The sequence below is a fragment of the Stigmatopora argus genome, chromosome 6 (assembly GCF_051989625.1).
Source record: "Stigmatopora argus isolate UIUO_Sarg chromosome 6, RoL_Sarg_1.0, whole genome shotgun sequence".
Classification (NCBI taxonomy): Eukaryota; Metazoa; Chordata; class Actinopteri; order Syngnathiformes; family Syngnathidae; genus Stigmatopora; species Stigmatopora argus.
Window position 1 is genome coordinate 4,715,217 of NC_135392.1, and position 26,949 is coordinate 4,742,165.

The following is a 26,949-nucleotide window of genomic DNA, read 5'->3' on the forward strand; positions in this document are numbered from 1 at the left end:
ATAATGAATAAGATAGCATTTTTTTGCTTGAAATAAATATTACAAAATTGTTCCAAACTACACAAGGTAAGTAAGAGACTGCAAGGTTTTTCGATTTGTCATTAGTTTTTCAGAATACACATACGTACATGTTGCCATATTGGCCAAAAATCTGCAAAATAAAACAAAGAAGCGCTCCGTTTCTGCCCTTAGTCTCAGTGATAAACAAAAAAAAACTGACGCAAGATCTTTCTTTACTTGGGACCCATAGTTTCCCCAAAAAATAAAACAAAACACATTTTTTCTTCTCAATTCATATGATCTCATCTCACAGGCAAAATGCAAAACTGTTTTTTTTTTTCTTAAAAAAAAAACAGTGACAACCATAAATAGATTGCTAGTTTGATCACAACACCTCCATTTTTAGATTGGAGAATTAATTACATAAGAAAAAAAGGACATATTTCAGACGTTGGCAAGCTTGCAGATTAAACTCCCATTACACCTGAATGCACCAAACACTAATTAACCTCATTTTCCAGAAGTGCGCGCACATGCGCGAGCGACGATGTGAACGCTGGAAGTTTGACGCACAGGTGCGCTCTGAAAAACATGAAGCTTAGAAAAAAGAAAAAAAACAGTACAAATGTAGCCAGAGGGAAGACAACAAGAGAGTCGCCGGATTTAGCAACACAAACACACATACACACACAAATAGGCAAAAGCATCACGGCCTATTTCCCTTGGCACGACGCGAAGCTAACGACACCTGAGCAAAGCGCGCAAGTGCGTGTCGTGCTAACAGATGGTCGTGGCGGTTTGGGTCCCTGAACTCATCAGAACGCGATACGCTGGCGGGCACACACTCGTCATGGCCCTTTGTAAGCAATAAAGGGTTAAAGTGATAATTCCTCGCAAATATGCAGAGAGATAACGCTTCAATGCTAATGCATCGGAGTTTCATTACCACGCACGCCACGGCCAAATCTCAAATGCTTCACAATTTGCTCTTGTCCATCTGTCGAGTCCACGTGATTGAAATTTAGACGCAGAAAGTTTTAAAGAGGTCCTCAACTTTCAAGGACAAATCCAAAGCAAGATGGCTGACTTTGCGGGTCGACCTGGAATTGATTTCTTTGACAAAAAAGTCAATCTATTTGATTATGCAGGGATGCTAATGAATAATCACATTTAAAAAAAAATCTTGTGAAAAAAGTGACAGGCCTTGTAGTTTGCTGTTTTATTTTTGAAGATTAGCTGATCATTCCACCAAAATTCACGTTTTAATCAATATGGCCATATGTAAGTGTGTTCTGGGGAAAAAATGAAAACAAATTAAAAAACCTTGGCTGAATCCTTCTTTTTAGCCGTGTGCAATTAAGCTAACTTGGGCTCAAATGCTCTCTTCCGACCAAAATGGCTGACTTCCTGTACCTTTTCAGGTCTGGCTTTTTTAGATCAGTTTTGTGGGTCTATACATGATGAAAATGTTTACCAAATTTTACTTTGCTAGCTCAAACTTGTCTTTATAGCCATGTGCAATGGAGCTAAGTTGGCCTAAAATCTCCATTCAAACTAACGCCGGCCATGTTGGTAGGGGCAATAGTATAGCGACAACAGCATTTGAAACCGAAAAGGAAAGCGGCCATTTTGGGGATAAGTTGGCCTAAAATCTCCATTCAAACTAACGGCGGCCATGTTGGTAGGGGCAATAGTATAGCGACGACAGCATTTGAAACCAAACAGGAAAGCGGCCATTTTGGGGACTCGACGCAATGACGATGGAGCCGTTCATCTCCGCCGGGGGTCGATTATTAGCGTCCTCGGTGATGAAGCCTCCGCATTACGGTGGCGCGGGAGTGGGCGGGACGTGGGATGTCATTTACGCCCGACGGAGAGCGATGGTCGCTCTTGGTAATTCCATCAGCGGCGGATCGACACTTATCAGTCGGGAGCACCGCGTCGATGAGTCGCTCGGTGGGACGCTTCCCGTGGCAGAGACTCCCTTGCCGCTTTATTGAGCGGCGAGAAAATGACATTGCAGCTTATTTTTTATTGGACTCGTGCAAATTTGTATGTGTTGAAGGCAAACGGATTATGTCAGTGGGACTCACGAATTCACGTGTTGGGTATAGATTGGAGTTGCTAGCCCACCCGCAGACTGGGGAATTGACTCATGCAATGGCAATAGGCGTCCAATCCATCTTGACTGTCACGATGGATTGGACGCCTGTTGCCATCAATGGCAGCCAATGCTAATTTAAGAAGAAAAAATTAGCGTAGCCTCTGGAAACTTTGGACATCTTGCGATTGAGTCTAAGAGGGTCGTCGTGTTTTTTTTTAGGTGTGTCCTATTGTGACTTTATTTTGTCTAGCAAATTTTCTGTTGCTAAGTCAGACTGGTTTTGAGGGCTACTTTTGTTTAGCACAATTTGGTTAAAATGCTGTGTTTGATAGTTGAAATTTTTTTCTTCAACATAATCTCTTTAGACTTTTTTGTGGGTAGATTTATGATAAACATGTCCACCAAATTTCATCATGCTATCTTAAAATAACTTTGTGGGATTAATTTTTCTTTATAGTCGTGCGTAATTTAACCAACTTGGCATAAAATGTCTGCTTCCTGTGCCTTTTCAGGCACAGTTTTATCCCAATATGATATTTTCTTGAGACCTTTTTGTGGGTCTACTCATGATAAATACGCCCACCAAATTGTATAATCATAGTTCAAACTGGCTTTGGGGGGGTCCGCATTTTTTTCAAATTCTAGTTTAGCGCCTACATTGTCTGTTTTAGAGCAAAACGGGTGACTTGTTGTCAGCTTGATGTTATTTAGAGCTGTTTTGCGTGTTTTATTTTCCACTTTTTTTTTGACTCCCCGCTTCTTCTACCTTTTATGGCTGCGGGGGGCGACTTTTCCAATATTTTGTGCGGCTGCAACACTGTGTGTAGTTTGCAAGGTCCTGCTTTTGTTGTGCTCTTGCGTGCGTGTCGCCTGCCGGTCAGAGATAAGACTCGGCGGGGCGGAGCTTAGATGCGCAACTGCCAATCAAAATCAGCGGAGGTGTGCGTGCCTGAGTTTGTGCGTGCGTGCGCGTTGCCTTGCCCACATACAGTACATCTTCTATATATTTTTTCAGCTAAAAATAACAATCCAAATCAATACTCGCGTGGACAGTGGCGGTTATGCAGAGGGTTGCTAGGCTTTGCGGTTCGCCCACAAGGTGCCATTGACAGTGGTAGAAGTCTAATTTGTTTGAACTGGGGAGGTTGGCATTGAAGGAATCTCGTTTTTGGATCAGGATAAAGTTGTTTTAGTGTTTGTTTGTGTTGTTGTTGTTGCTTTCACTCTTGTTTTAAGAAAAAAAAGACAATTTGAGCATTGATTTCATCTCAGGACAACTAAAAAACACTGAAATTTGCTTTTTGGCAATTTGTTGCCCTTAATCTCTTATTTGATTGGCGTCCCTTAATCCAGTGTTTCCCAAACACTGTGCAATAGCAAGAAGTTATACAATGTAATGTTCAGAGAGAAAAATTAATGTGAATATAACGAGATTAAAATGGGACAATTACAAGGTTAATATCAAAATATGATGAACGTTAAATTACAGATTATACTATTACAAGATTCAAATGGTGAAACAGTCATTTTGTTGCTTATTTTTCTCCAACATGAAGTTGTTTGGTTTCTAGGGCATCAATTTATGGTGACGTAATGTCTGTGTGAGCATTTTTTTTGGGTGTAATATTAGAAGATTTAAGTCATATTTAAAGAAAAGTCATAAAATAATGCGATAAAAAATATGACATGACTTATTTTTGCATCACTTGAACCGGAAGTTGTTGAGGGTCCGCAGACATCAACTATTGGTGACATTAGGTCAGTGTGAAAAATTTGAATTTGGAATAATTTTGGAGTTTCATGTGATTCCTGCTGATAAAACTTTAATGACAGACTATTGTTAATATAGGCGACATAGTTTTAAATGAAAAGATTTTCCCTTGAGATTTTTTTCAATACAAAAAGTGTGCCACAGCTCAAAAAAGGTTGGCAAACAGTGCCTTAATCTCATATCGGAATAAATATGATTGGTATAATGTCCATTTTTTCTGATTGCTCTTAGGTAAATCCCCCCAAACATGTCCACTAAGCTAATTTTGTGGCCGTTAGTCTCATCTCAGTATGGAACAAAAAACGCCAGCCCTCCCAGTTCAGATGGATGGGTCATCTATCGCCATCAGTGGCAACCTATGAGTTGATTTAATCTTTTTGTGTAGTTCCCGATCGGATCGAGGAGTCGGAATGTGAGAAAAGGAGGAAGTGGTTGCTATTCCGTCACCGTCCGTCTTTTCCTTTCATGTGCAAGATGGGACGCTTCTTAGAGAATATTTGAGGAGGAATTTATAAGTAATGCATGAGCAGGTATGAGGTGAGTGAGGAAGAAGGGTGAAAAGTTGAAAGCAATCACGGGCAACATGAGCATGTCGTCGGGTGGCCCCCTTCAAATAAAGTAAAAAGAGTAAAAAAATACATAAATTAAAATTTTACTAAATAAAAGGAGAACATGAATGTTAAAATATGAATTGGTCCAAATGAAAATGACAAGAAAATTCAATTATATACACAATGTGAACTGAAATCATGACAAAATATTGGCGCAAATCAATACACCTCTGCTGAAAACACTAAAACTCAAATGAATCCCAATGTAAGATGGAATGGAATTGTTCAAATCCACTTGAAATCCAATTCCTTCAATGCGAGCCTCACAATTCCACACATCCGCACTGTGTTTACACTTTGGTGACAGTGCGTGTTTGAATTGAGCACTTGAGAATAAAGCTGAGGCGAGGCGAGGCGAGTCAGCCAACCAGCCAGCCAGCCAGCCAGCACCTGCCAATCAAACACGTTCGGCTCAGCCAAGCCTGTCGCCAGATATCGTTCGAAAAAAAACTCCATGCTACGTCTGCACATTCGTCGCTCCTTTTCAGACAAACAAACTTAGACATGTTGCCGTATTGAACAAAAATACTCTATGCTTTTTTAGTCTGAAAAAATGAGTGGTCTTAAAGCAAGGTCTCTTAATTTGTTATAATTTACACCGGATAACACTAAGGTTTCCATATTGAACACAAATATGCTTTTTTTGTATGAAATTGATTCAAGTTTCAAGAATCAACTGCTCATAAACAACATTGAGTAATACCTCAACAGAAAAATCTTCATGCAAGATCTATTCATTTTTGGAATTGCGACCAACTAAAATGAACGGGCTTCACATCATTTTTTTAGCTAGGTCTACAATGTCTTCTGTGTCTTTGGATTGGATTGGATAACTTTAGTCATCCCGTATTCAGGAAATTTCATTGTGACAGTAGCAAGAGGGTGATTAGACAGAACAACAAAGCAAAAGCACCAAGTACAAAGCAAACAAAGTAAATGGGATCATTAAGAATCACCAAATCAAATCATTAAGACAGAAAAGCAGCAAAAACACAAAACGAGCAAGAGTGGATGGAGCTACCGCCACTGGCTGCCACTTGAACGGTGCCATCTTGGTTGCGGTAGCAAAAACGAATACAGACTCAAAAAGACGTTGTAAAGTTGGACAAAAACTGGAACCACACACTGGAAGTTTATGGGAATTAATTATGGGACTTATGTTTGTCTTGCTACTGCAACCAACAAACTACATCAAGTCGTACCTCAAATGAACGGGCTTCACGCAAAGAATCTTAATGTTTATACGTATAGCCTGAAAAAGTTTTTTTGCATGGAATATCACCCATTCTTAAGAATTTGTTTAAATATGAGCGTTTTTTTTTAACATTGACTCCGTAACACATCAACCGTGGCATATTACGATTTAAAACTTGCGTATTTAGTAAAGAAATCAACAGTTCTCACCATCATTTTTGCACCTATCTCAAACAAAAAATAAGAATCTCAAAAGTCATAACTTGTACCTCAAGGTGTTTAGCTTGCTAGTGTAAAGGTGTGTGCTTGTGTGTTTTGAGTGATTGACAGCTGGCTGACTGGGCTGGCAGACTACATCCATAAATTGTATTCATAAATATTCCCAAGCGGCCTTGAGGGAAGCCAAATATTCGGGTCAGTGCACCTTCTCCCACATGTTAATAAAGCCAGTCAGTGTATAAATCTGAATGTAAATATAAATACCACCATAAATATATAAATATGTGTCAGCGTGCTGGAAATTGAAGCCGTAAAGCAACCCAAAGCTTTTAGACGTGACAGCTGGCTTTTCAAGCGCCTGTCAACAAAAGTGACAAATGAGTTTTACAGCCAAACACTTTCTCTTCTTACTTTTGATTGAGCTTTTTTTTTTCTCCTCCTTTTTTTTGTCCGCTCCTCTCACTTCACATTAGCGTCACTTAGCATCGAGTCGGCGGCCGACTGGCCTTTGACAGATAGCTCGGGCGGTGGGGAGGATCCCGATTGGTTTCATCCGCGTATTAGCTTCTTAATACAGCGGAAGGCTAATAAGCTGTCATCTTTAAACCCCAAAAAGATGGCGTCTTGTACATGGCTTCTTGAGGCTTGTTTCGGGGTCTTCCCGTGACAAAGCTGTCTTCCGAATTTTGTGTTGACAACCTAAATGGGCTGAATTTTGGACATTTTTCTAGGCGGAGGTTCTAAAATATTGAAATGAAACTGTTGCCCTCACACTTTGATCCAAAATGGCTGCATTATTGTGGAGTTTTGTCTATGGATTCTTGAGATTTTTTTTGTGGGGCTACCCAGCATAGATACTGTATTTTCATGACGAGACGGCGCATCGTATTTTTAGCCGCAGTGTCAGTAACGAGTGCTATTTCTGTATTTGACACACACGCAGGACGCACCGCTTTTAAAGACGCAGCCAGGCATGGCAAAACATACACCAGCTTAAACCTACGGACACACGCTTAAAACGCGTTTTTAAAAAGGCAACGGAAGCAAAAGTGAGTTGGGTTGTACTTTATTTAGCCATTTTACAATGTACTCACGTCATCATCACCCACAAATCCATCAAAGTCCTCATTTTCTGTGTCCGAATTGAACAATTGTCCAAATGAGTCATCGAAAACGCTGAGTTTTATACGTTCGCCCAGGCGGCCACAATCCATTCGCAAATAGTAGCTAGCTAGTAGCTAGCGTAACTATTCCAACGCTGCTTTCCATGCTTCGTAAAGCTGTGTTGATATCGATGTATACAGGCCACAATCCATTTGCAAATAGTAGCTAGCTAGTAGCTAGCGTAACTAGCCCAGCGCTGCCTGCCACCATTCATAAAGCTGTGTTGATGTCGATGTCCAGGCCAAAATCCATTGGGTGCATTGACAAAAGAACTACATATCCTAGCAGTCACTGCGCAGTACTTTTTCTACGGGGAAAATAGTAGAGTCGAGGGCTGCTTGCCGTAGTTGTGAGAGCTGTGGAGGATGCTGTACCCTATCCACTGATTTATTTTATTTTATCGTGATAACTATTTTAGTATTGGTCCATATATTAAGTGCACTCGATTATAAGGCGCCCTGTCTATTTTGGAGAAAATTTGACTTTTATGTGCGCCTTATAGTCGTGAAAATACGGTATGCTTAATCAAATGACACACTGGTACGGCAACCTGGACTCTGGTTGGCTGAATTGTTAAACAAATCCACAATTCACTTTCACGTTGCCACAAACTGGGTTGCCATTACATTTCAAGCCAAAATGGCCGCTATTTGCCTATTTTCCCGCTTAAGTTCTTGAGACTTTTTTGCGGCTTTAGTCCCGATAGACCTGTCTACCAAATTCCAAGTTGCCCAGCGTAGCCGAATTCTCCAAGTAATCAGGGAAGAGTCACAGAGGCCATTTTGGGGCTTGTCTCAAAGTCTAACGGTGATTTACGAGCGGCAGAAAGAGCTCCAAATGTGGATTTATACGGGTTGAGATGAACCAGGACAAAGCGGCTAACGGCTCCTATTTGGGTGGTGTGTTTTTTTCCGGGACAGCTCCGCCCACCCCCATCGCCCCACCGGAGCTGCTGGCCGTGGGCGCCACCTACCTGTGGATCAAACCCAACGCCAACAGCATCATCGGGGACGGGCCCATCATCCTGAAGGAGGTGGAGTACCGCACCACCTCGGGGAACTGGGCCGAGAGCCACGTGGTGGACGCGCCCACCTACAAGCTGTGGCACCTGGACCCCGACGTGGAGTACGAGATCAAGGTGCTGCTGTCCAGGCCCGGAGAGGGGGGGACGGGACCCCCGGGGCCGACGCTGGTCACCAGGACCAAATGTGCAGGTAGGTACCACTTTGCTTTTTGACAACTTGCAGTGTTGAAATTGCACGGGGAAAAATGGCCGCTTTAAATATAACGTTTTATAAGATGTTGTTTTCTTTTAACAGGTTTGCTTCCACCGTCCCTTTGAAATTAAAATGCTTTTTTTTTTTTAGAACCAAAACGACAAGGTCCAACATTTTCACTTTTTTTTATGTATTCAACACCAAACTAGCTTTCAAATGACATCTTATGCATTGATTAAAAAAATATACCTATTATTTTTGGGGTACAGGCACCAGCCAAATACACAAATAGGTTTCCATAAGTTTTTCCGATGAACTAAAACAAGATATTCAGCGAAGTTAAAAAAAAACATACAAGTGGCACTTTTTGGAGGCCCAGACAAACTAAATGAAAAAAGTGCCACTTATAGTCCACAAATGACGGTAGTTTGTTATATTTAAGAATGACCATTTTGTGTGTTTTCTTACAATATTCTGTCACAACATTTTCTTAAAAGAATGAGCAAAAATACACGGCGGCAATAATTCATTAGGCAACGTATCGGCCAGTAAAATTTGTAAGGCCCACTGGTAGTTAGAAAAAGAGCTTTTTTGCTGTCAGTATTTGTCGCTTTGGAATTCCTGGCTGTCTTTTGGCCCTTTTTGGAATGCGTTTGGGGAAAGCGTGATGAACGAGTGGCGCGGCGTCGCCCATTAATCCAAACGGCCGCGGGGAGAACCGACGCAGTGGCGGCGGAAATCAATCTTGCCGCCCCTCCTCCTCCTCCTCCGCCCCCCCGACTCCCCGACGCCTTCCCCTCCGCTTTTAGTCGGCGACCAATCGTTGGCCCGACACTGAGAAGCTGTTTTTTTCTATTGCTTTCAGATTGCGTGCTGTGACGAATGACTTTGTCATAAAAAGATTATTGGAAGAAAAAACACATTTATGATCATGAATTTTTGACGTAAAAAGGTGACTCCAGTGAATTTCAGACTTTTTAAACAACAAAACATAGCAAGATGGGGAATATCGTTTTACATTGTCATTTTTTGAAAAAGTTAATAAATATTCCTATTCAGATTAAACAGTAACAAAAACAGCAGATCTGCCAATATTATGATTAGATATGGTTTTATCAATGTAAATTTGTGCTTTTCAGGAAAAAAGTGCATTTTTCAGAAGCCAGAGATATTTTTTGTAAGGTAAATTTCTTTTTAGAATTTTTTTTTATTGTTGAAAATTAGTTTTCATAGAAATAAAAAAATATATATATCTTGTCCAATTAATTTAAATATTTTTTGAGCAACCATATTACATTTTTCTTACCAGGAAAAAAATATAAACACTGTAAAAAATACCACTGTAAAAAAATATCACTGTAAAAAATATCACTGTAAATATATCACTGTAAAAAATATCACTGTAAAAAATATCACTGTAAAAAATATCACTGTAAAAAATATCACTAGAAAATATCACTGTAGAAAATATCACTGTAAAAATACTGTAAAAAATATCACTGTAAAATGACCTCTTTAAAAAAGATTTTTTTTTAAAACAAACAACTGCACCCCAGATTTTTTTATCGAAAACAATTACTATAAAAAATAATTTCAGCAATTTCTTCAAAACTAATTATTTTCAACTTTTCTCCAAAACGCGTAAACTCTTTCAGTGCCATTGATGACCTTAAGCGTCCAATCATCCTTTTGAGTTTGTCACGAGGGCAATTGACCCCAGGCAATGTGTTAAAAAAAAAATATATATATTGTCGGTGGGCCAAAAACGATCGGTAAAATGCGAAAAGGAGGGCAAAAAAAGCAAGCTCGCACCCGAAGGCGGCGTCTAATTGGCTGACAAAGGAAGAGTGACGGGCGGCGACCTCTCTCGAACTTTCGATCCGCCTCGTTAGTCTCCGGTCCTGCGGCCAATTAGAAGCTGCGGCAAGGAGAGGGGGAAACTGGATGGGCTCTCCTTTCCCGTTAAACGTAAAAAGGTGGACCCGCTGCCATGTCAAAATGTTGCTACTTTGTCCAGAAGCTCTCAAATAATAGCATTTGATCAAATAAACTAGGAAAAAAAGTTTGATTTATAGTCCGGAAAATACATTGTTTTGAACTTTTTCTTTTCAGTGGGAATATATATTTTTATATAAACCATGGGTGTAACACAAATGATGCAAGAACCGCCAAGTAGCGAAATCTGATAATCCCAGCCTTAGACCAAGTGCTGGGAAGCCATTTTGAAATGATAAAATGCTACATTTTAGCGTGTTCAATTGACCTTGTAAATGTCACATTTTGGTTTTGTAGCGATCACTTGATACATTTCCCACGACAACTGGATAAATGTAGCCTTTCGGCAGTGTAAATTTCACGCTAGAACAGGAAACGTCCTCACGGAAAGACATAAGAGACGAGCGCAAATCCAGCGAGTCTTCAAGTTTGGACGTGAGATCCAAGCGCTCGTGAGGCATTTTGTGGCAACTTCCACCTAATCTTCCTAATAATCCCGTCAGCGGCTTTCCCAAAGCCGACCTTCCAAATCCCCCGTGCGCCTCAAAGGGCTTTTTTTTTTCCTTTTTACATTTTTTTTAAAACTTAGGTTTGACGTGTGTCGACGCAAAGCTACTCAAGTGTCGACGTGAGGCTGTTTATTTTTAAGACATTTTTCTCCTACTCCACTAAAACAGAAAATGAGCCAGGCAAAATATTTATTTTTGATTTTTCAGTCCTTTAATTAAGATGGTTGACATCAAGGGTGTGGTTCGCGGGCCGCTTTAACGGCAACTTGATTTCACGTGGGCCATTTTAGATATAATATTTAGATTTTTTTTGATAAATGGATTAAAAGAACTGGATTAAAATACCTGGATATTCAGTTTTTTTATAGATCTAAAACAATGTTTATTTTAGCCTTTTTCTGTATTTTTAGATTTTACAAAATGATTTTTTAACTAAAAACACAGAAAAAAATGATTAAAAAATTAAAATTATTGATCTGAAAGGGGGAAAATCCGGAAATTTAATATACATCTATAATCTTCATTTTAATTTGATCCTAAAACAGAAAGTCGGCACTCATGATTTACTTTCCCGGGCCACACAAAATGATGCGGCGGGCCAGATTTGGCCCCCGGGCCGCCACTTTGACAACAGTGGTTTACAGTTTTTTTTGCAGTTTTTCAAAATTATATTCAATCTTTTTCACTAAATGTCACTGTCCCAGGACGATCGGACGCCGAACGATTGGACGGAGAGGACTACCGTATTTTCTCGCATATTTGTCGCTTAAAAAAATGATGACTGAATTGAGTTTACGGCTTATATGTGCACAAATTCGACTTGACACGCACAAAACACCATAACGCAAGACTTATGGTAACCTATTAAAAAAAATAAAAAAAATAACGTTTGTTAAATTGGGTAAAATTAAAGAAAAAATCCTCAAGTAAATCAGGAATGTGAATGATGAATCCTTTCCATGAATTTTAATTCTATTTATACAGTGTTTGCTTATACATGTTTTTAACATTGAAGTATTATATACATGCATATCATCTTAATTGACAGTAAATGAGCCATGTTGATGAAATCAAGTATATCAGTAATAATATTCAGAATTGGAAATATTTTTGATTTAGTATTGATTAAAACTATTTTATTTGCCATCCCATAGACGACACCAGTCGTCCAATCCATTTGAACTCCCGTTGCAGATGGCTTGAATCGGCAGTTTCGAAAATACTCACTGTTGATCTGCGCTTCTTAGAGGAGTTTTTGGGGGGCTAATCCCGCCAAATCTGATTATTTGTCTCCGTCCCCCGTTGCTGCCAAATGTCTGTCTTTGGTATTTTGACCCCCGGGGAGTGAGAGGAAACCAGACGGGAGAGCCAGGCCGACCCCAAAAACGTCTCCTGATTCAGGCGATGGTCCTCTTTTAATCTGATATTCCCCCATATCGGGAACGCAATCCCCCTGAATTGCGTCTAATCCCGCCTCTCATCCAGCTAATCTGATCCTGTCTTCCTACAAACATGCCTCAATTTGGGATTTGGGGCAAAAAATCCAATATCCTGAACTATACAAAGCTTCTTTGTTGTCTTTTTGGGGATACAAAAAAAATCTGTCTAATGGGGACCCCAAAACCCCTCCCACACCAAAATCAATCACTGAATTCCTGTTTCTCGTCAAAATAAAATTGGAAACGGGAATACTCAAGTGGAATTTACCCTGTTTAATGAAATAAAAAATAATGATTAACAAAATAAGACGATATTTTCTTTTATTTTTCCAATAAGATCCAACTCTCTTTTAATTAAACCCATTTAACAAACCAAAAAATCGGGGAATATTTAATTTTGTTTATTTTGGATGAATTCCACAAAATGAAAAAAATACACATGCAGCTTACCTTTATTTTTAATTCAAACTTAAATAAAAAATTATAGATAAAAAAGGAGAATATTTACTGTTTCCCCCGTTTTATGTAAAAAAAAATCTCAAATACATTTTAAAAACCTGCCTTAACTTTTTTTCCACCCGATTCCGATCCAATCCTGTCCTTGGATTTGTAAAAAAAAGACCGGCTCTTTATGAAAAAATTTAGACAACCCCATACCTACGAGTCCATACATGGCGGCGTTCATTAAATCGGATGTCCATCTCCATAGTCAGTATATTCTCATTTATAATGTTCAATCTCGTTATTTTAACAGAGCGATCTTATGACGCTTGTCGACTAATTGCCCGAGGCTAACGAGCCGGGGTCGCGTTCGCCGTCGTCGAGCGCTAATTAGCGGCGCTCGGGAGTCGGGGAGGGGCGGCGACCTCATCCACGATGGTGATTTACGGTAGAAATTATGTATTTTTCCCCCCCCAGATCCCGTCCACAGTCCGCAAAACGTCAACGTGGTGGACGTGCGGGCGCGCCTCTTGACCATCCAATGGGAAACCTTCGGTTACACCGTCACGCGCTGCCACAGCTACAATCTGACGGTACGTGCTTTCATATATATTAAGGTTCGTGATCATGCTTTATCAGGATAGTATAAGCGCAATTGAATTGAATTGAATTATTGTCATTATACAAGTATAATGACATTTAAAGCTTTCACAAGATAGTGCACAAATAACAACAACAAACAGGCAAATAAATAATCAATAAATAAGATGAATAAATAAGTAGTCCAATTGAGATCAGCAGATTGTTCTGTCTCAAGTCCAGGATGAGTTCTATGGTTTTGGAGACGTTCACCGCCAAGTTGTTGGTAGCGGACCACTCGCTGAGTCTATGGACTCAACAACAAACAAACAAACACATAGATAATCACTATATACCAATGATATATAAATAATCACTAAATATGAATAGATAAATAAGTAGTCAACATAATAAATAAGTAGTATAAGTTGTAGTGATAAGTCTTGATTAAGTCCTAGGTGTAGAAGTTGTGTTGAGAATGGTGACAGCCCTTGAGGAAAACTGTCCTTGAGTCTGTTTGTCTTGGCTGTTATGGCTCTGTATCGCCTACCCGAGGGCAGCAGGTTGAAGTGGTGGAAGCCTGAATGCGTATTGTCTTTTATAATCCTCTCTGCCCTTCGTAGATGCTGGACTGGTTAGGTAGGGGCCAGTTGATGATGTTTTGCTCCCCCCTCAGGTGCAGTACCGCTACGTCTTCAACCAGCGGGAATTTGCGTCGGAGGAGCTGATCCAGACGTCCTCTCGCTACACGCTGCGGGATTTGCGTCCGTCGGTCACCGTCAGGCTGCGCCTGGTGCTGGCCAACGCCGAGGGCAGCAAGGAGAGCGAGGAGATCGTCAAGCGCACCGATGAGGACGGTCAGAAAAAAACTTTAAAATGCCATTTTTTGTCTTGTTTACTTCCTTAAAAAAATAGTAACCTACGTGTTTCATTTTTGGCCTACTAGAGAAATTTTGATTCGGGGAAAAAAACTGGAAGTCGACTGACCAAATGATACATTCATTCAATCAAGCGGCATGTGGGGGTGCTGGAGCCTATCCCAGCCAACAAAATTCCCAACCAAAGCTCGACGTATACCACAATTGAACCCCCAACGAAAAAAAATGTCTTTGGAGGCGAGTAAACGGCCGACTGGAACGGACGCAAAGCGGCGGCGCGAAAAGGAAAAAAAATCCAAGCGACAGATTGCCGAGCTGAAACTTAATCAAGCGGAGGTCAGCGCGCTCGGCCAAAGGCGGCCGCGTTGAATGATAAGCTGCCGACGGGAAGGGACATCATCTAATTGCCTTTCTTTCCGAGAGTCGTTTGCGTCGCTCGCCACACATTTTAATTACTCCGCCGGCCTATTTGTTAGCTTACGCTCCCTTTGTGAGGAAATTGCTTTGCCTGCTTCCTGTTGGCCACTTGTTACTATTCGTTTGGGGCCGTTTCCTGCTCACTTGAGGGCATTTCTGGGTCACTTGCCGTTGATTTAGGCTCACTTCATGTTGGTTACGACTTCATTTCAGGGCACTTAGGGTGACTTCCTGATGGGTCGTATGACTTCATTTTGGCCACTTGTGTGGGACACTTTCTATTGATTTGGGGGGATTTACTTTTGCATAGAAATATTTATAAATTGGTTAAAAAAATACGTAAGCCTCACCCAGTTAGTTTTAAGTCACCAAATTTGAGGGGAAATCCTCTTGACACAACGCAAATTTTTCCAGGTTTAAAAACAATACAGCGTATTGGCCTCACCCAATTTTACGTCACAATGCTCAAAATTCATGTTTACCACATTGAAAATGTACAATGAGATTTAATGCGTCCCCATTAAGCGCACACATCAATAAGTAGTCATAACAAGATTTAAGCAATTTTAGAAGACAATGAATTTAAAGGGAATTTTTTTTTGAGTTGTGCTCTTTTTTGTGTGCGCCGGCAGTTCCCGGCTCGGTCCAGTCCATCCAGAACACCACGTACGACGACAAGATTTTCCTGCAGTGGAAGGCCCCCAACGAGACCAACGGCGTCATCACACAGTATGAGGTCAGTCCTAAAGTCCCAAAATCCATGGAAAGATTACAAAAAGGAGCTTTTTTTTAACAAAATAGGGTCACCTTCACGCCATTGACATTGTTTTGTCTCTAAAGTAATCAATTTTCTTGCATACTATTTGATACTAATGTTTTTTGGGGTGACAAATTTGGACTCAGTCAGATTTTTTTCTTTTTGGTGAAACGATTCAACTTTAATATTTTTACACTGTAAAATTTTGGTGCAGATCACAACTTTTTCCAGGAAAAAAATGAAAATTTTCCTCGTAAAATAACGACCATCCCAATTATAGTTGATCGTTTTGATGTTGTTTTTTTGGAGAAAGGTGCAACTTAATTTGCATTTTTCTTATTTTTTTTTATCCTTAAAAATATTTTTTTGTTTACGATTTAGCTCTGTTTGCCCCTCTATTTTTGGTGGTAGTCAATTTTTAACATGACAAAGTTTGGACTTTGTCCCTTTTCAAATGTCGTCTTTTGTGGGAACAACCCAACTTTTTATACCATAAAACTGGGTTTTTTTCCACAATTTTTCAACCCTCAAAAAATTGCAACTTGTTTGGTCAAACAATGAGCACACGCTGACAAAATCCGATCCAACGGCGCCCTCGTAAATTGACAACGCCCAAGACCAATCGTGAAGAATAGCATCCATTTTCTTCCACTCACCTTCTTCTTCTGCACGAAAAGCACACTTTTTGCCTGCGGGGGGCCGTCTTTAATCCCGTAATTAGCCGCAATTATCCGTCGAAGAGAGGCGTGGGATTTGCGTCGCGGTGGCCGCCGCCGCCGTCCACCTGCGCCGCCGCGGCCCCCTCGCCTGATGGGCCATTGTGTCCGAGGTGGAGCGGTCCTCCAAAGCCACATTGGGTTAAAAGGAGAGACAACAGAAGCCTTTAGATGTGGCAGATGAGGACCGCCATCCCACAATAGGAGTAATTATAGTCATTATCTCTAATGGGGCGCATTGTGCCAGGCCTGTGATATGTTTAGTAGATGATGACGCCTTTAGTAGATGGTGCATTAATCAAAGCCGGGGGCCGGGGGGTTCTTTTCAAGATGCCAGCTCGGATGGAAAGGAAACCTGGACCTCCACCAGTGGCCTATCAATTAATATTTACATCATATTTTTGGATTATCAATAGTTACAGAGTGTGTCACACCCTCCAGAGAGAGTAAAAAAAATCAGCAGTCTGGTGGAGGAGTGGTTAGCATGTCTGCCTTGCAGTTCTGGGCTCGTGGGTTTGATCCCAGGTGGGTCTTTGTTGTGTGGAGTTTGCATGTTCTCCCCGGGCTTGGGTGCGGTTTCAAAGGGTACTCCGCTTTCCTCTCGCATCCCAAAAACATGCATGCTAGGCTAATTGAATGCTAAATTGCCACTCGGTATGATTGGTTGCCCTTTGTCTGCTTGTGCCCTGCCATTGGCCGGCCACCAATTCGAGGTGTCCCCACCCCGTTAGCATAAGTAGAAGATTGTCGTACCCAAATATGATGCTAAGACAACTCTAAAACTGAATGAGGTCTTCTTTTGAAGGTGTTCTAAGCTCCTCCCTTCCCTGTTGTCTTTCCCATACCGCATCGTTTCATTGTCAGCCGAGCACTAAATTTAGCCATTCGTTCGAGTCCTTGAGCCGCTGACCCCGTTTAGTCTGTCACGGCGTCCATTTTGGGGCGACGGCGAGCTATCGTTTACACCCGTGTGGACTCTTTGCACCGTCCATATTGGTCACAGAAGCCGTCCCCGCGGAACCGCTGCCGAGGTAGAAGGGTTCCGGTTTCTGCACTGCTGCAATCGTCAGGAAGAAGAAGGGGGGAAAAAGCGCATTAAGCAGTTCGTGTCTCCGGAGGGAGGGGGCGCCGATGGATCTTGACAGAAGAGAACCTGCGCTGGAAGTGCTCGGTCAGGCGGACAAAAAGGACTCTTAGGTGGCTGCTTTGGGCAAGTGTGTCTTTATTGAGACTTTTTTGGGGGGTCTCATTGTAATAAACATCCCTACCAAATTTCTTTTTGGGGGGGGCTTTTGTGGATGGATTTTGAAGAACCATTTGACAGGGCTTAGTTGCCTACAAATCAGACCCCAATTTAAATTTTGTAGCATGACTCAATGAGACTTTTTTGTGGGTCTACCCATGACAAATCTGCCTACCAAATTTCCTGTTGTCAAGTCAACAGGGCCTGAATTAAAAAAAAAAGATTCAACAGGGTCACTTGCTTCCAAATGATGCCTAAAATGTCTGCTTTTCAACCAAAATGGCAGACATTTTCCTCATGGCCTCTTGAGACTTTTTGGTGGGTCTCGCCACCAGAGACTTTTCTACCAAATTTCACATCACCAAGTCGATCCAATCCATCTTTGGGCTGAATTTTCAAAGAATCTGACAAGCGCGGCATTTCCCCTCCAAAAACAAGACACGGATTGACAGATTGCTAAATTTGCGTTCAATTCAATTACAGGCAGCCTTTTTTTTCGGAGGCGTAACCGACCCCTTCCAATCCAGCGCTTGATTCAAGTGGCAAACAAAAGCCGGCGCCCTCGTTTTGTCGCAAGAAAATGTCACCGACAGGCAGGAGAGGAAAACAAAGGCTCGCGCGGCTCCCCAGAAAATGGAATTGTTCGGCGGAGCGGCACTTTGGACGGCCCTCGGGGCCACCGGAGACCGCGTCCAAGAGTCCTTGAGCGAGACACTTTAACGGCCCCGGTGAAGACTTTGGCAGCGGCGCGGGAACGCGCTCCGTCTGCTCTTTAGGTACCATTAAGGGAGCGCCGCCGCCGCCGTTCTCGCGCATCCATCTCCATTTGGACGCGCGCAATTATACGCTACGCGCTCGTTCGACAGCGCCGCAGCTACTCTGCCGCTTCCCAATCATTCCGGGCCATCGGATAAATAGCCGCGCCGCCGTAAATGGTGCCGGAGTTTTCGGCAAATGTCAGTAAAGCGGCAGGTGAATGGCGAATATTTGTCGGTTCAAGCCCTGAGACGTTCTGGCGTGCGCCGTCCAATCGCTTCTCTGTAATGAATGTCAAAGCGGGAATTTTGCTCGTTCGTTGGAGGTTTGGCACAAATACAATTTGGGGACGTTTTAAGCTAAAAAAGCAGATTTTTGTTCAACATGGCAACATGTTTGTGGAAATTGAAAAAATAAAGGCAAATCAAGACACCTTGCGTGAAGCCTGTTCATTTGAGGTATTACTTCAGATTATTTGACACACTTTTATTTTGAAAGTTAGCTGATTATTACATGCCCCCAAAAATATTTTTGGTTCAATACGGCAACATATTTGTGTATCGTGAAAAAATATTGACAAATCAAGATACCTTGCGTTAAGCCTGTTCATTTGAGGTATTACTTCAGAATATTTGACACTTTTATTTTGAAAGTTTGCTGATATTACATCCCCCCCAAATTATTTTTGGTTCAATACGGCAACATGTTTGTGTATCCTGAAAAAAATATTGACAAATCAAGATAGCTTGCGTGATTCTTGTTGATTTGAGGTATTACTTCATATAATTTGATATGCTTTCATTTTGAAAATTTGATTTTTCATGCAAAAAAAATGATCTTTTTATTCAATATGGTAACACATTTGTGTATCCTGAAAAAATAACGACAAATCAAGACACCTTAAGTGAAGCCCTTTCAAATGAGGTCTTACTTTGAATAGTTTGACACTTGTTTTTGGAAAATTCAGGGGCATTTCATGCAAAAAAAGCCATATTTTTGTTCAACAGTACGTGCATTCTAAAAAAAAACCAACAAATCTGGAGATTTTTCTCCAGCGGGTTTGAAAAGGGGAGGCGTCCCAATCAGGATTTTCAACTCCCACAACAACTTGAGTCCTGATTGGACTTGATTTCAGGTCACGTTCCCCCGGCGACCGCTCGGCGCTCACTCCGCCGCAAAATAAGCCTCCGTGGGGCCAGGTGACATTTTCAAAAGTCATTGGCCGGCTGCCAACGGAGACTTTCTATTTTGCCACTTAAAAACAATGCGCTTTCATGGATTTTCTTGGCATTTAACTCCCGTGCGGCCAAATAAGACCACGCCTCCTGGGACAAAACATTTTGACGGTAAAAAGCCAGCGACGAATGAACCCTCTTTACTCTGGCGTTTAATTATTATTATTATTTTTTTATTGAGACATCACACATTTCAAAAATGCTGCGCCAAATGTTGCGTCAAATAAATCGCGTTAATGCAAGTTTTTTTGATTGGTCTTTAGTTTTTGGGAATTCCTTACATGTCGTTTTAAACAAAAATTGGCTTTTCTTCTACTTGAAATATCACCATAATTTGAAAATGAAATTGTGCCAGAGTACTTAAATACCTCAGAGACATTTTTAATAAAAGTGGTTGTTGTATTAAACCCCCAAAAATATATATTTTTTTCTTTGCTTGAAAGTCCCTACATTTTGAAAATAAAATTGTGGCAAACTACAATGAGTAATACCTCAAATGAACGGGTTTAATGCCAGGTCTTTAAATTTGCTATAAATATTTTCTCAAAATCCATGTTGCCAGAAATAGAACATTGACATACTGTTTTTGTAGATAATGTCACCAAATTTTCTAAACGGATTTCAGCTAAACTACATTGATTAGTACATAATACAAATCCTTTGCATTTGCCCCCTCTTTTTCCACTTATTGGACAAAAATGTTTTTTTGCATAAACCGTGACCAAATCATCCCCCCCCAAAAAATGATGCTGAACTACATGGAGTAATACCTCAAATGAACGGGCATGACGAAAGGTCTCTGCATTTGTCATTCACCCCCCAAAATACCCATGCATGTTCCCATATTGAACAAAAAGGTTGTTTTTTTTTAAACGTGATCATTCTTTGCCAGCTTTGGCAGTTCAAAGGGATTAACTTGACGGCATGAAATGCGGCATGAATGAGTCCAAATATTCAAGAAATAATCCGATATGGAGTCTTGTCAAAACCCTTGCTACGTTGTTTTTCTTTTTTTATTCTTTTTTTTTCCCGATGCGCCTACGCCTGTCCTTGATTCCTTCGGTCCTTTTCCACCGACGCTTTCGGTGAGTTCATCCAGGGGAAATAATGAAGTATTGACATTTATGAAAAGGCGCCGGACGTCTTTTTAATAAGCTGTCAGAGGCGGCGTACTTTCCTCTGATCTACCGTCCGTCATTATGGCGCCTAATGACCGCGCCGGCTCGGACCCTTCCGATTCCCAAAGCCCGGCGCCCCGCGAACGTCCTTTACGAGTCGCCGCCGACCGTATTTCACTTGGCTTTTTTTTCCCTTTTTCATTTTCAAGCCTTTTACGATCGCCACTGTTTGTTTTTATTAGCGAAACACGGCCCGCGTTTTGTTCTCGCCGTTGTTGGCCGCGAGGCAATTGATGGCTTTTGTCCGGGAGTCGGCGTGGGGCGCGCCGTGGGTTCGGGCGCTCGTCATCTCTGGCCGATAAAAGGGTTGATTAGGAATTCGAATGTAAAGCAAGTCAAACAGCGTGAGAGATTTGCCCATTGTTTTTATTATAATGGCAATTAAATGAGCAATTTCAGGTCAGATTTTTTTTTACTTCCCATCCCTGTTTTTTTTCTGATGTGATTTTTTTTGGGGGGGTAGACCAGTAAAGGTAAAAAAAAACTAAAAAATAAAGTCACATGTAAATGGCGAACAATTCATTCATTCATTTTCCTTACTGCTGCGGGGGGTGCTGGAGCATATCCCAGCAAACTACGGGCACCAGGCGAGGGACACCCTGAATTGGTGGCCAGCCAATCGCAGGGCACAAGGAGACAAAGGGCAACCAATCATAGCTAGAGTGTTCCGCCAGGTAGCCTAGTATGTTTTTGGGATGTGAGAGGAAACTGGAGCACCCGGAGATAACCCACGCAATCCCATGCAAACTCCACACAGTGAGGACTCACCCGGAATCGAACCCTTGAGCCAAGAACTGTGAGGCCGACGTGTTAACCACTTGACCACTGTGGCAAATGATCTCACATCTCATTTCATTTTTTGAACCACTTTATCCTCACTATGGTCGCGGGGGGTGCTGGAGCCCATCTCAGCTGACATTGGGCCAGAGGCGGGGGACACCCTGAATTGGTGGCCAGCCAATCGCTCATAGCTAGGGGCAATTTAGAGCCTACCATGTATGTCTTTGGAATGTGGGAGGAAATTGGAGTACCTGGAGAAAACCCACGCAGGCCCGGGGTGAACATGCAAACTCCACACAGGTGGACCGACCTGGATTTGAACCCAGGTCTCCCACTGTGAGGCCGACGCGCTAACCACTCATGCCACCGGGCTGCCTATATTTTTAATATATTTTTCTATGTTTGTATTAAAGTGAGCACTGGCAATAGCTCCTCAAGAAAAGTTCTTTTTACAAATATTAAGCTTCATAAGGAGACGGAGATGGACGGCCATGTCCGTCGATGGCAAAACATCTATCACTCCCGTCCAACGGAGGCTAAAATTGTCCGTCGCCGGTGTGTCCGCAGATAGCCTATAAGGGCTTGAGTTCTCTGGACCCCAGCGCTGACCTGAGCACCCAGTGGGGGAAGGTGAGCAAGCCCACCAACGAGACCCACCACCTCTTCGTGGCCCTCCACCCGGGAACCACCTACCTCTTCACCCTCAAAGCCTCCACCGGCAAGGGAGCCGGCCCCTCCGTCACTACCCGCGTCACCACCGAGATAGCGGGTAAGCCCATCAAAAGTTTCAGTGGGTTCAATAAATAAAATGGAATATTTCCTATATTTTTTTAAATCTTTTTCTGTGGCGTCAGCTCCCAGCATGCCCGAGTACGATTCGGAGGCGCCTCTCAACGAGACCGAGTCCACCATCACCGTCCTGCTGAAGCCCGCCAAGTCCAGGGGAGCGCCCATCAGGTCATTTACCGTATTTTCCCTACTAGAATTGACACTTGTTTTTTGATCCTTTTGCACTAATAGTGCCAATTTTCATTCTTTTCTCTCTTGTTCGTTATATTGTCGTTTTTTTTTTTAATACAGTGGTACCTCGACAAACGATCTTAATCCGTTCCGGGACTGAGCTCGTATGTCGAGCTTCTCGTAACTCGAGCGAACGTTTCCCATTGAAATGAACTAAAAACAAATTAATTGGTTCCAACCCTCTGAAAAAACACCAAAAACAGGATATTGGACTGGAAAAACATTTGTATTTGTTCTAATTCGCCATATATTGACAAAGTAACAAATAACGAGTGGTTTAATAGTAATAAAATGTGTTTAATAGAACTATAAAATTAGACGCGGAGGATACACAGATGGACATACACATACGTAGAAGCAGGCGGGGATCGAGGGGACTTTATCCACGGCAACGCACTCGTAACCGAACAATCAAATCTAAATTAACTTGGATTAATATATACAGACACACTCAAACATACGTTTAATGTAACTTTACACAAAACTGAATTATAAATTTGTTTGAATCTTTTTTACCTTTGTTCTACGGGTTGACTCCACCCGCACGTTCAGCCGGAGTCTTCAAAACGAACGCATCAAGAGTTGTTTGTTTTTGCCTTCCCTTCAAAATATTTCGAAAATGACACGCACAAATGTCATCACAATACGATAACGCGCGACCACTTGCCAGCTAGTCACGGTGCCTCTTTTCAAAATCCGAAAACTCACTTGGTTGTAACTTTCCTGGGTGATAATCGAGGCAAATGTGTCGATAAATTCCACCGCGGCTTTCGAATTGGAACTTGCTGCTTCCCCGTGTCTAATAACCGAGTCTATTCCAGATCTTTTTTTAAATTTTTCGAACCAGCCATGACTTGCTTTAAAGGGTTCTGAAGGTGTAGAAGGCTCCCCCTTTTTAGAGCCTTTCTTTGTTATTAAACCCATGTAAATTCCGCTGGCTTTTTCACATATAGTTGACTCGGTCATGCTATCTCCTGCTAACCGCCCAGTGCTCGTAGATATATTTTATACACGAAAGAGATGTGGCAAAAAAGACAGTGCCATGGACACCTGGCTTTTTCGCATCTCGAAATTTTTCTCGTATCTATGGCGAATTATTCGAAATTTTCATCGTATCTTGAGCATCTCGTAGGTCGAGGTACCACTGTACTACTGTTGTCCAAAAATAAGTGACTATTTTGGTTTGGTTTTGGTCCCAGATTGGTTTATAATCAACTAAAAACTGCCCCTAAATATAAGCGGCGTTGAAAACAAATGAAGGAATTGTCATTATTTAAATAAAAAAAAACCAATACACATCAATACTCAAATGGAATTTCAAAAACAAAAATAGGATTTATTTTATGCCATGTATTAAGTGTAATACATAATACGTGTGTAAATGTATATTTGTTAAAAAAAGGATTTTTATGTTATATATGCAAAAAAATGTGGAATTCTTTGAAGTGAAGACAAAATGATTTCCCAGTTGAAAAGCAGTATTAACGAAGAATAGATATTTAGCCACTTGGCTCTTGAATAAAGTGGATGGCCATAAATTAGCGGTAGTACGATTCATTTTTGGGTTTTAGTCAGCTTTCTGTTTTCCCCCGTGCGCGCCCACAACGCCAAGTGATTTGCAACTTTTCCCCGCACCGATTTTTATTGCTAATTTGACTCAATCCCTTCTTACGGCGCTTCTTCATTTACCCCAAGCACAAATTAGTCTTTGCGCGGCGCTCGCTCTCTCACTCGCTCTCTATTTACTCCTCTCCGAGAGATTTGATTTAATTTTGCCAGCTTTGAGACAAAGACGCTCCCCCGCCGCCCCGCCGTCCTGCCGACCTGCCTCCGCCTTGAAAAAAAAACGGGTGAAATAGACAAAAGGCCGACTCGTCTTTGCTTCAGCGGCGGCCATTTAGCCCTAATGTAAGCGGCACGGCGCGATTGCAGATAATTGCGGGCCGGCTTAATTGCGGAGGGAGGCCTCTTAAGAGCCCTCCACCAATCCGGAAGCGGCCAATCCGTCCTCGCCGTACGTTTCGCAATCAAAAAAAAAAAAAAAAAAAAGAACAGCGGGCATTAACTCGTAGGGTGAATAGACCAAACAGACTCGCTTTTAAAAGAAACCCTTTTCCATGCCGCCATTTTGGGGTCAAAAGACGGTATGGAATGTGCTCAGTTGCCCCAAATGGACTTGAAAATGATGTTTCCGAATGATTTTTCAGTTCTTACCAGCTGGTGGTGAAGGAGGAGCGCAAGTCCAAGTCCCGTCGAGCCGCCCCCGAGTGTTTCGCGGCGCCCTTCAGCTTCCGGAACGCCTCGGGCGCCAACTCGCCCTATTACATGGCGGCCGAGCTCCCGCCCGCCAACCTGCCCGCGGCCCAGCCCTTCACGGTGGGCGACAACAAGAGCTACGGGGGCTTCTCCAACCCGCCGCTCTCCCCCGCCAAGAGCTACAGCATCTACTTCCAGGCGCTCAGCAGAGCCAATGGGGTAAGTCCTTACTGGAATCAACTTTGCGCCACGCCCAGTCAAGGCGTTGCCCGACTTCCTGTGCATGGTTTGGACTTTTTTTGTGGCGGGCAAATTTGTTTTTCTGTATCGCCATATCATAAGATAAGATAACTTTATTCATCCCGTATTCGGGAAATTTCATTGTCACAGTAGCAAGAAGGTGAGAATACAGACACAGTAAAATACATTTTAGACATAAATAGGTAATAAGTAAGTTATAAATAAAAAAAATAAATAAATATACAAATAAATTAATATATATAAATGAATAATGAAATATATACATACATAATTAAAGTAAGTTAATAAATACAAACAATATAAATAAATATATAAATAAATTAATATATATATAAATAAATAATTAAATATATAAATACATATGCGTTTTGTAAAGATGTTTTAAAAAAACTGATAAATAAATAAAATAAATAAATAAAAAATACAAATATATTTAAAAAAATAAGTAAAAACAAAATATTTTAGGAAGTGTAAAGCAAAGACGGTGGTTGGCACCAATTCTTGGAATAAAAGCCGGCTGCAGACTTGAAATGAGGAACGCAAGTAAGAAAGTAGAAGCAGGTGTTTTGCCAGTTTGCGACAATCCATCACCCTCGGCTTCTCATTTCGCACCGCTCTCTTTCTTTTGCCGTTTTATTGGCGAGCAGCTGTCGTCGTGAATAGAAGAAAGACGCTTGCTTGCCTCACCTGCAATCTTTTTTTATTTTTATTTTTTTCACTCCTACACTTTGCCAGCTTTTTGCACATTAACGATACATACAGTAAACATCATTTTAAACCTGTGATTGACAATGTTGTTTTTTCCCCCCGTCTTTTTTTGGGTTGCAGGAAACCAAAATCAACTGCGTGCATCTGGCGAACAAAGGTAAGAGCACCCTTCCACGCGTGTGTCCATGTTGTTTATTCTCGTAGTGGAAAAGCAAAATAAAAACAAAGCACCTGCTAGTAGCTAGCATAGCACGTGCATTTTGGTTCAAAAGTATTTGGACCCCAACAAACATCAAATTTGTCCTGTTATTTTAAGCGCCAGTGTCCAGATTGTGAGGTCAATTAGAGCTGATTTTGTGGCCGGAAATTAGGCAAAAATAAGTCTTGTGGCTGTCCAAATACTTTTGGCCCGCAGTGCGCAATGGAACACACACGTAGGGCACGTTCAATCTGCCACCCGCCTTCATCAACATTCATGTGATCCCGCATGATTTCATGACACGGCATTATTTATCCTTCCTCTCCCACCCGCCAATCACGCCAAGTCTTGCCGTTTATCGTGGCCGAATTTTGATTGTTTTTCCAAGTGTGGGCTGCTGTCGCCGCGCGTGCTAACTTTGTGGCTGGCTGTGCGACGCGACGCTTTCTGCACTTTTTCAAATGGAGAGAAAAAAACAAATCTTGCATAACCAAAGCGTTTTAAAACCAGCATGGCTTCAACGACTCTTTTTTTTCCCCGATAAACGTGCCTGTCAAATTTCACAAAGCTAACAGTCCTATTGAATTGGCTAAAGTGGCTTTGGGGGCTGAATTTTGCAAAAGAGTCAACATTTTTGCAGATTTTCAAAATGTCGGGAGGCGTGGCTTCATTATTTCATGATTTTAGGTCATTTTTCCAAAACAATTCCAAAGGGTTAGCATGCTAAAAAAAATTAGCTTGGAAATTTGACTTCAAACCAAAATGGGAGGCTTCCTGTGTTTTTGGCGACTTTTTTGTGGCGCCAAATTTCATGAAGCTATGTAGAATTAGCATCAAGGGCTGAATTTTCCAAAACAAATCCAAAGAGTTCCAATGCTTAAAAATGCCACGGCCGATTTTTACTTTAAATCAAAACTGCTGATTTTCATTGTTTTTCGGGTGCTAATTAATGATTAGCATTCCTTTCATATTTCATGATGGCAAGTCAAACCAGCTTTAAGGGCTAAATTTTTATGTACAATTTGCCTAAAATGTTTGCCTTCCGACCAAAACGGCAGCCATTTTGCATCTTTTTGAGCATTTTGGTGGGTATCGGCCACATTTCACCATCCAACAAACCCACTTTTTGGGCTTAATTTCCTAAAATAACAACAAATAGCTCCAGTTCGCATCTCCCTCGGTGATGCGTTCACTGCCCTCACGTTAGCCACAAAGTCTTTCCAGCCTGCTTTCCCCTGTCCGTGTTTTTTCGCCCTCAACGTTTGATTTTCCCAGCCTTGCGTGACACCCCCGAACATTTTC

General features: G+C 41.6%; 1 protein-coding gene across 7 annotated transcripts in view; it reads left to right on the forward strand.

The window, feature by feature from the left end:
- Positions 1 to 26,949, forward strand: part of ptprt (protein tyrosine phosphatase receptor type T) — a 94,171-nt gene that overhangs the window by 15,891 nt on the left and 51,331 nt on the right. For all 7 annotated transcript variants that reach the window (XM_077602281.1, XM_077602280.1, XM_077602279.1 and 4 more), the window contains exons 8-15: positions 7,984 to 8,277; positions 13,142 to 13,257; positions 13,920 to 14,100; positions 15,171 to 15,274; positions 21,771 to 21,972; positions 22,058 to 22,160; positions 24,431 to 24,698; positions 25,569 to 25,605. In XM_077602281.1, the coding sequence (XP_077458407.1) occupies positions 7,984 to 8,277; positions 13,142 to 13,257; positions 13,920 to 14,100; positions 15,171 to 15,274; positions 21,771 to 21,972; positions 22,058 to 22,160; positions 24,431 to 24,698; positions 25,569 to 25,605 (1,305 nt within the window). The remainder of the gene's footprint in view (positions 1 to 7,983; positions 8,278 to 13,141; positions 13,258 to 13,919; positions 14,101 to 15,170; positions 15,275 to 21,770; positions 21,973 to 22,057; positions 22,161 to 24,430; positions 24,699 to 25,568; positions 25,606 to 26,949) is intronic.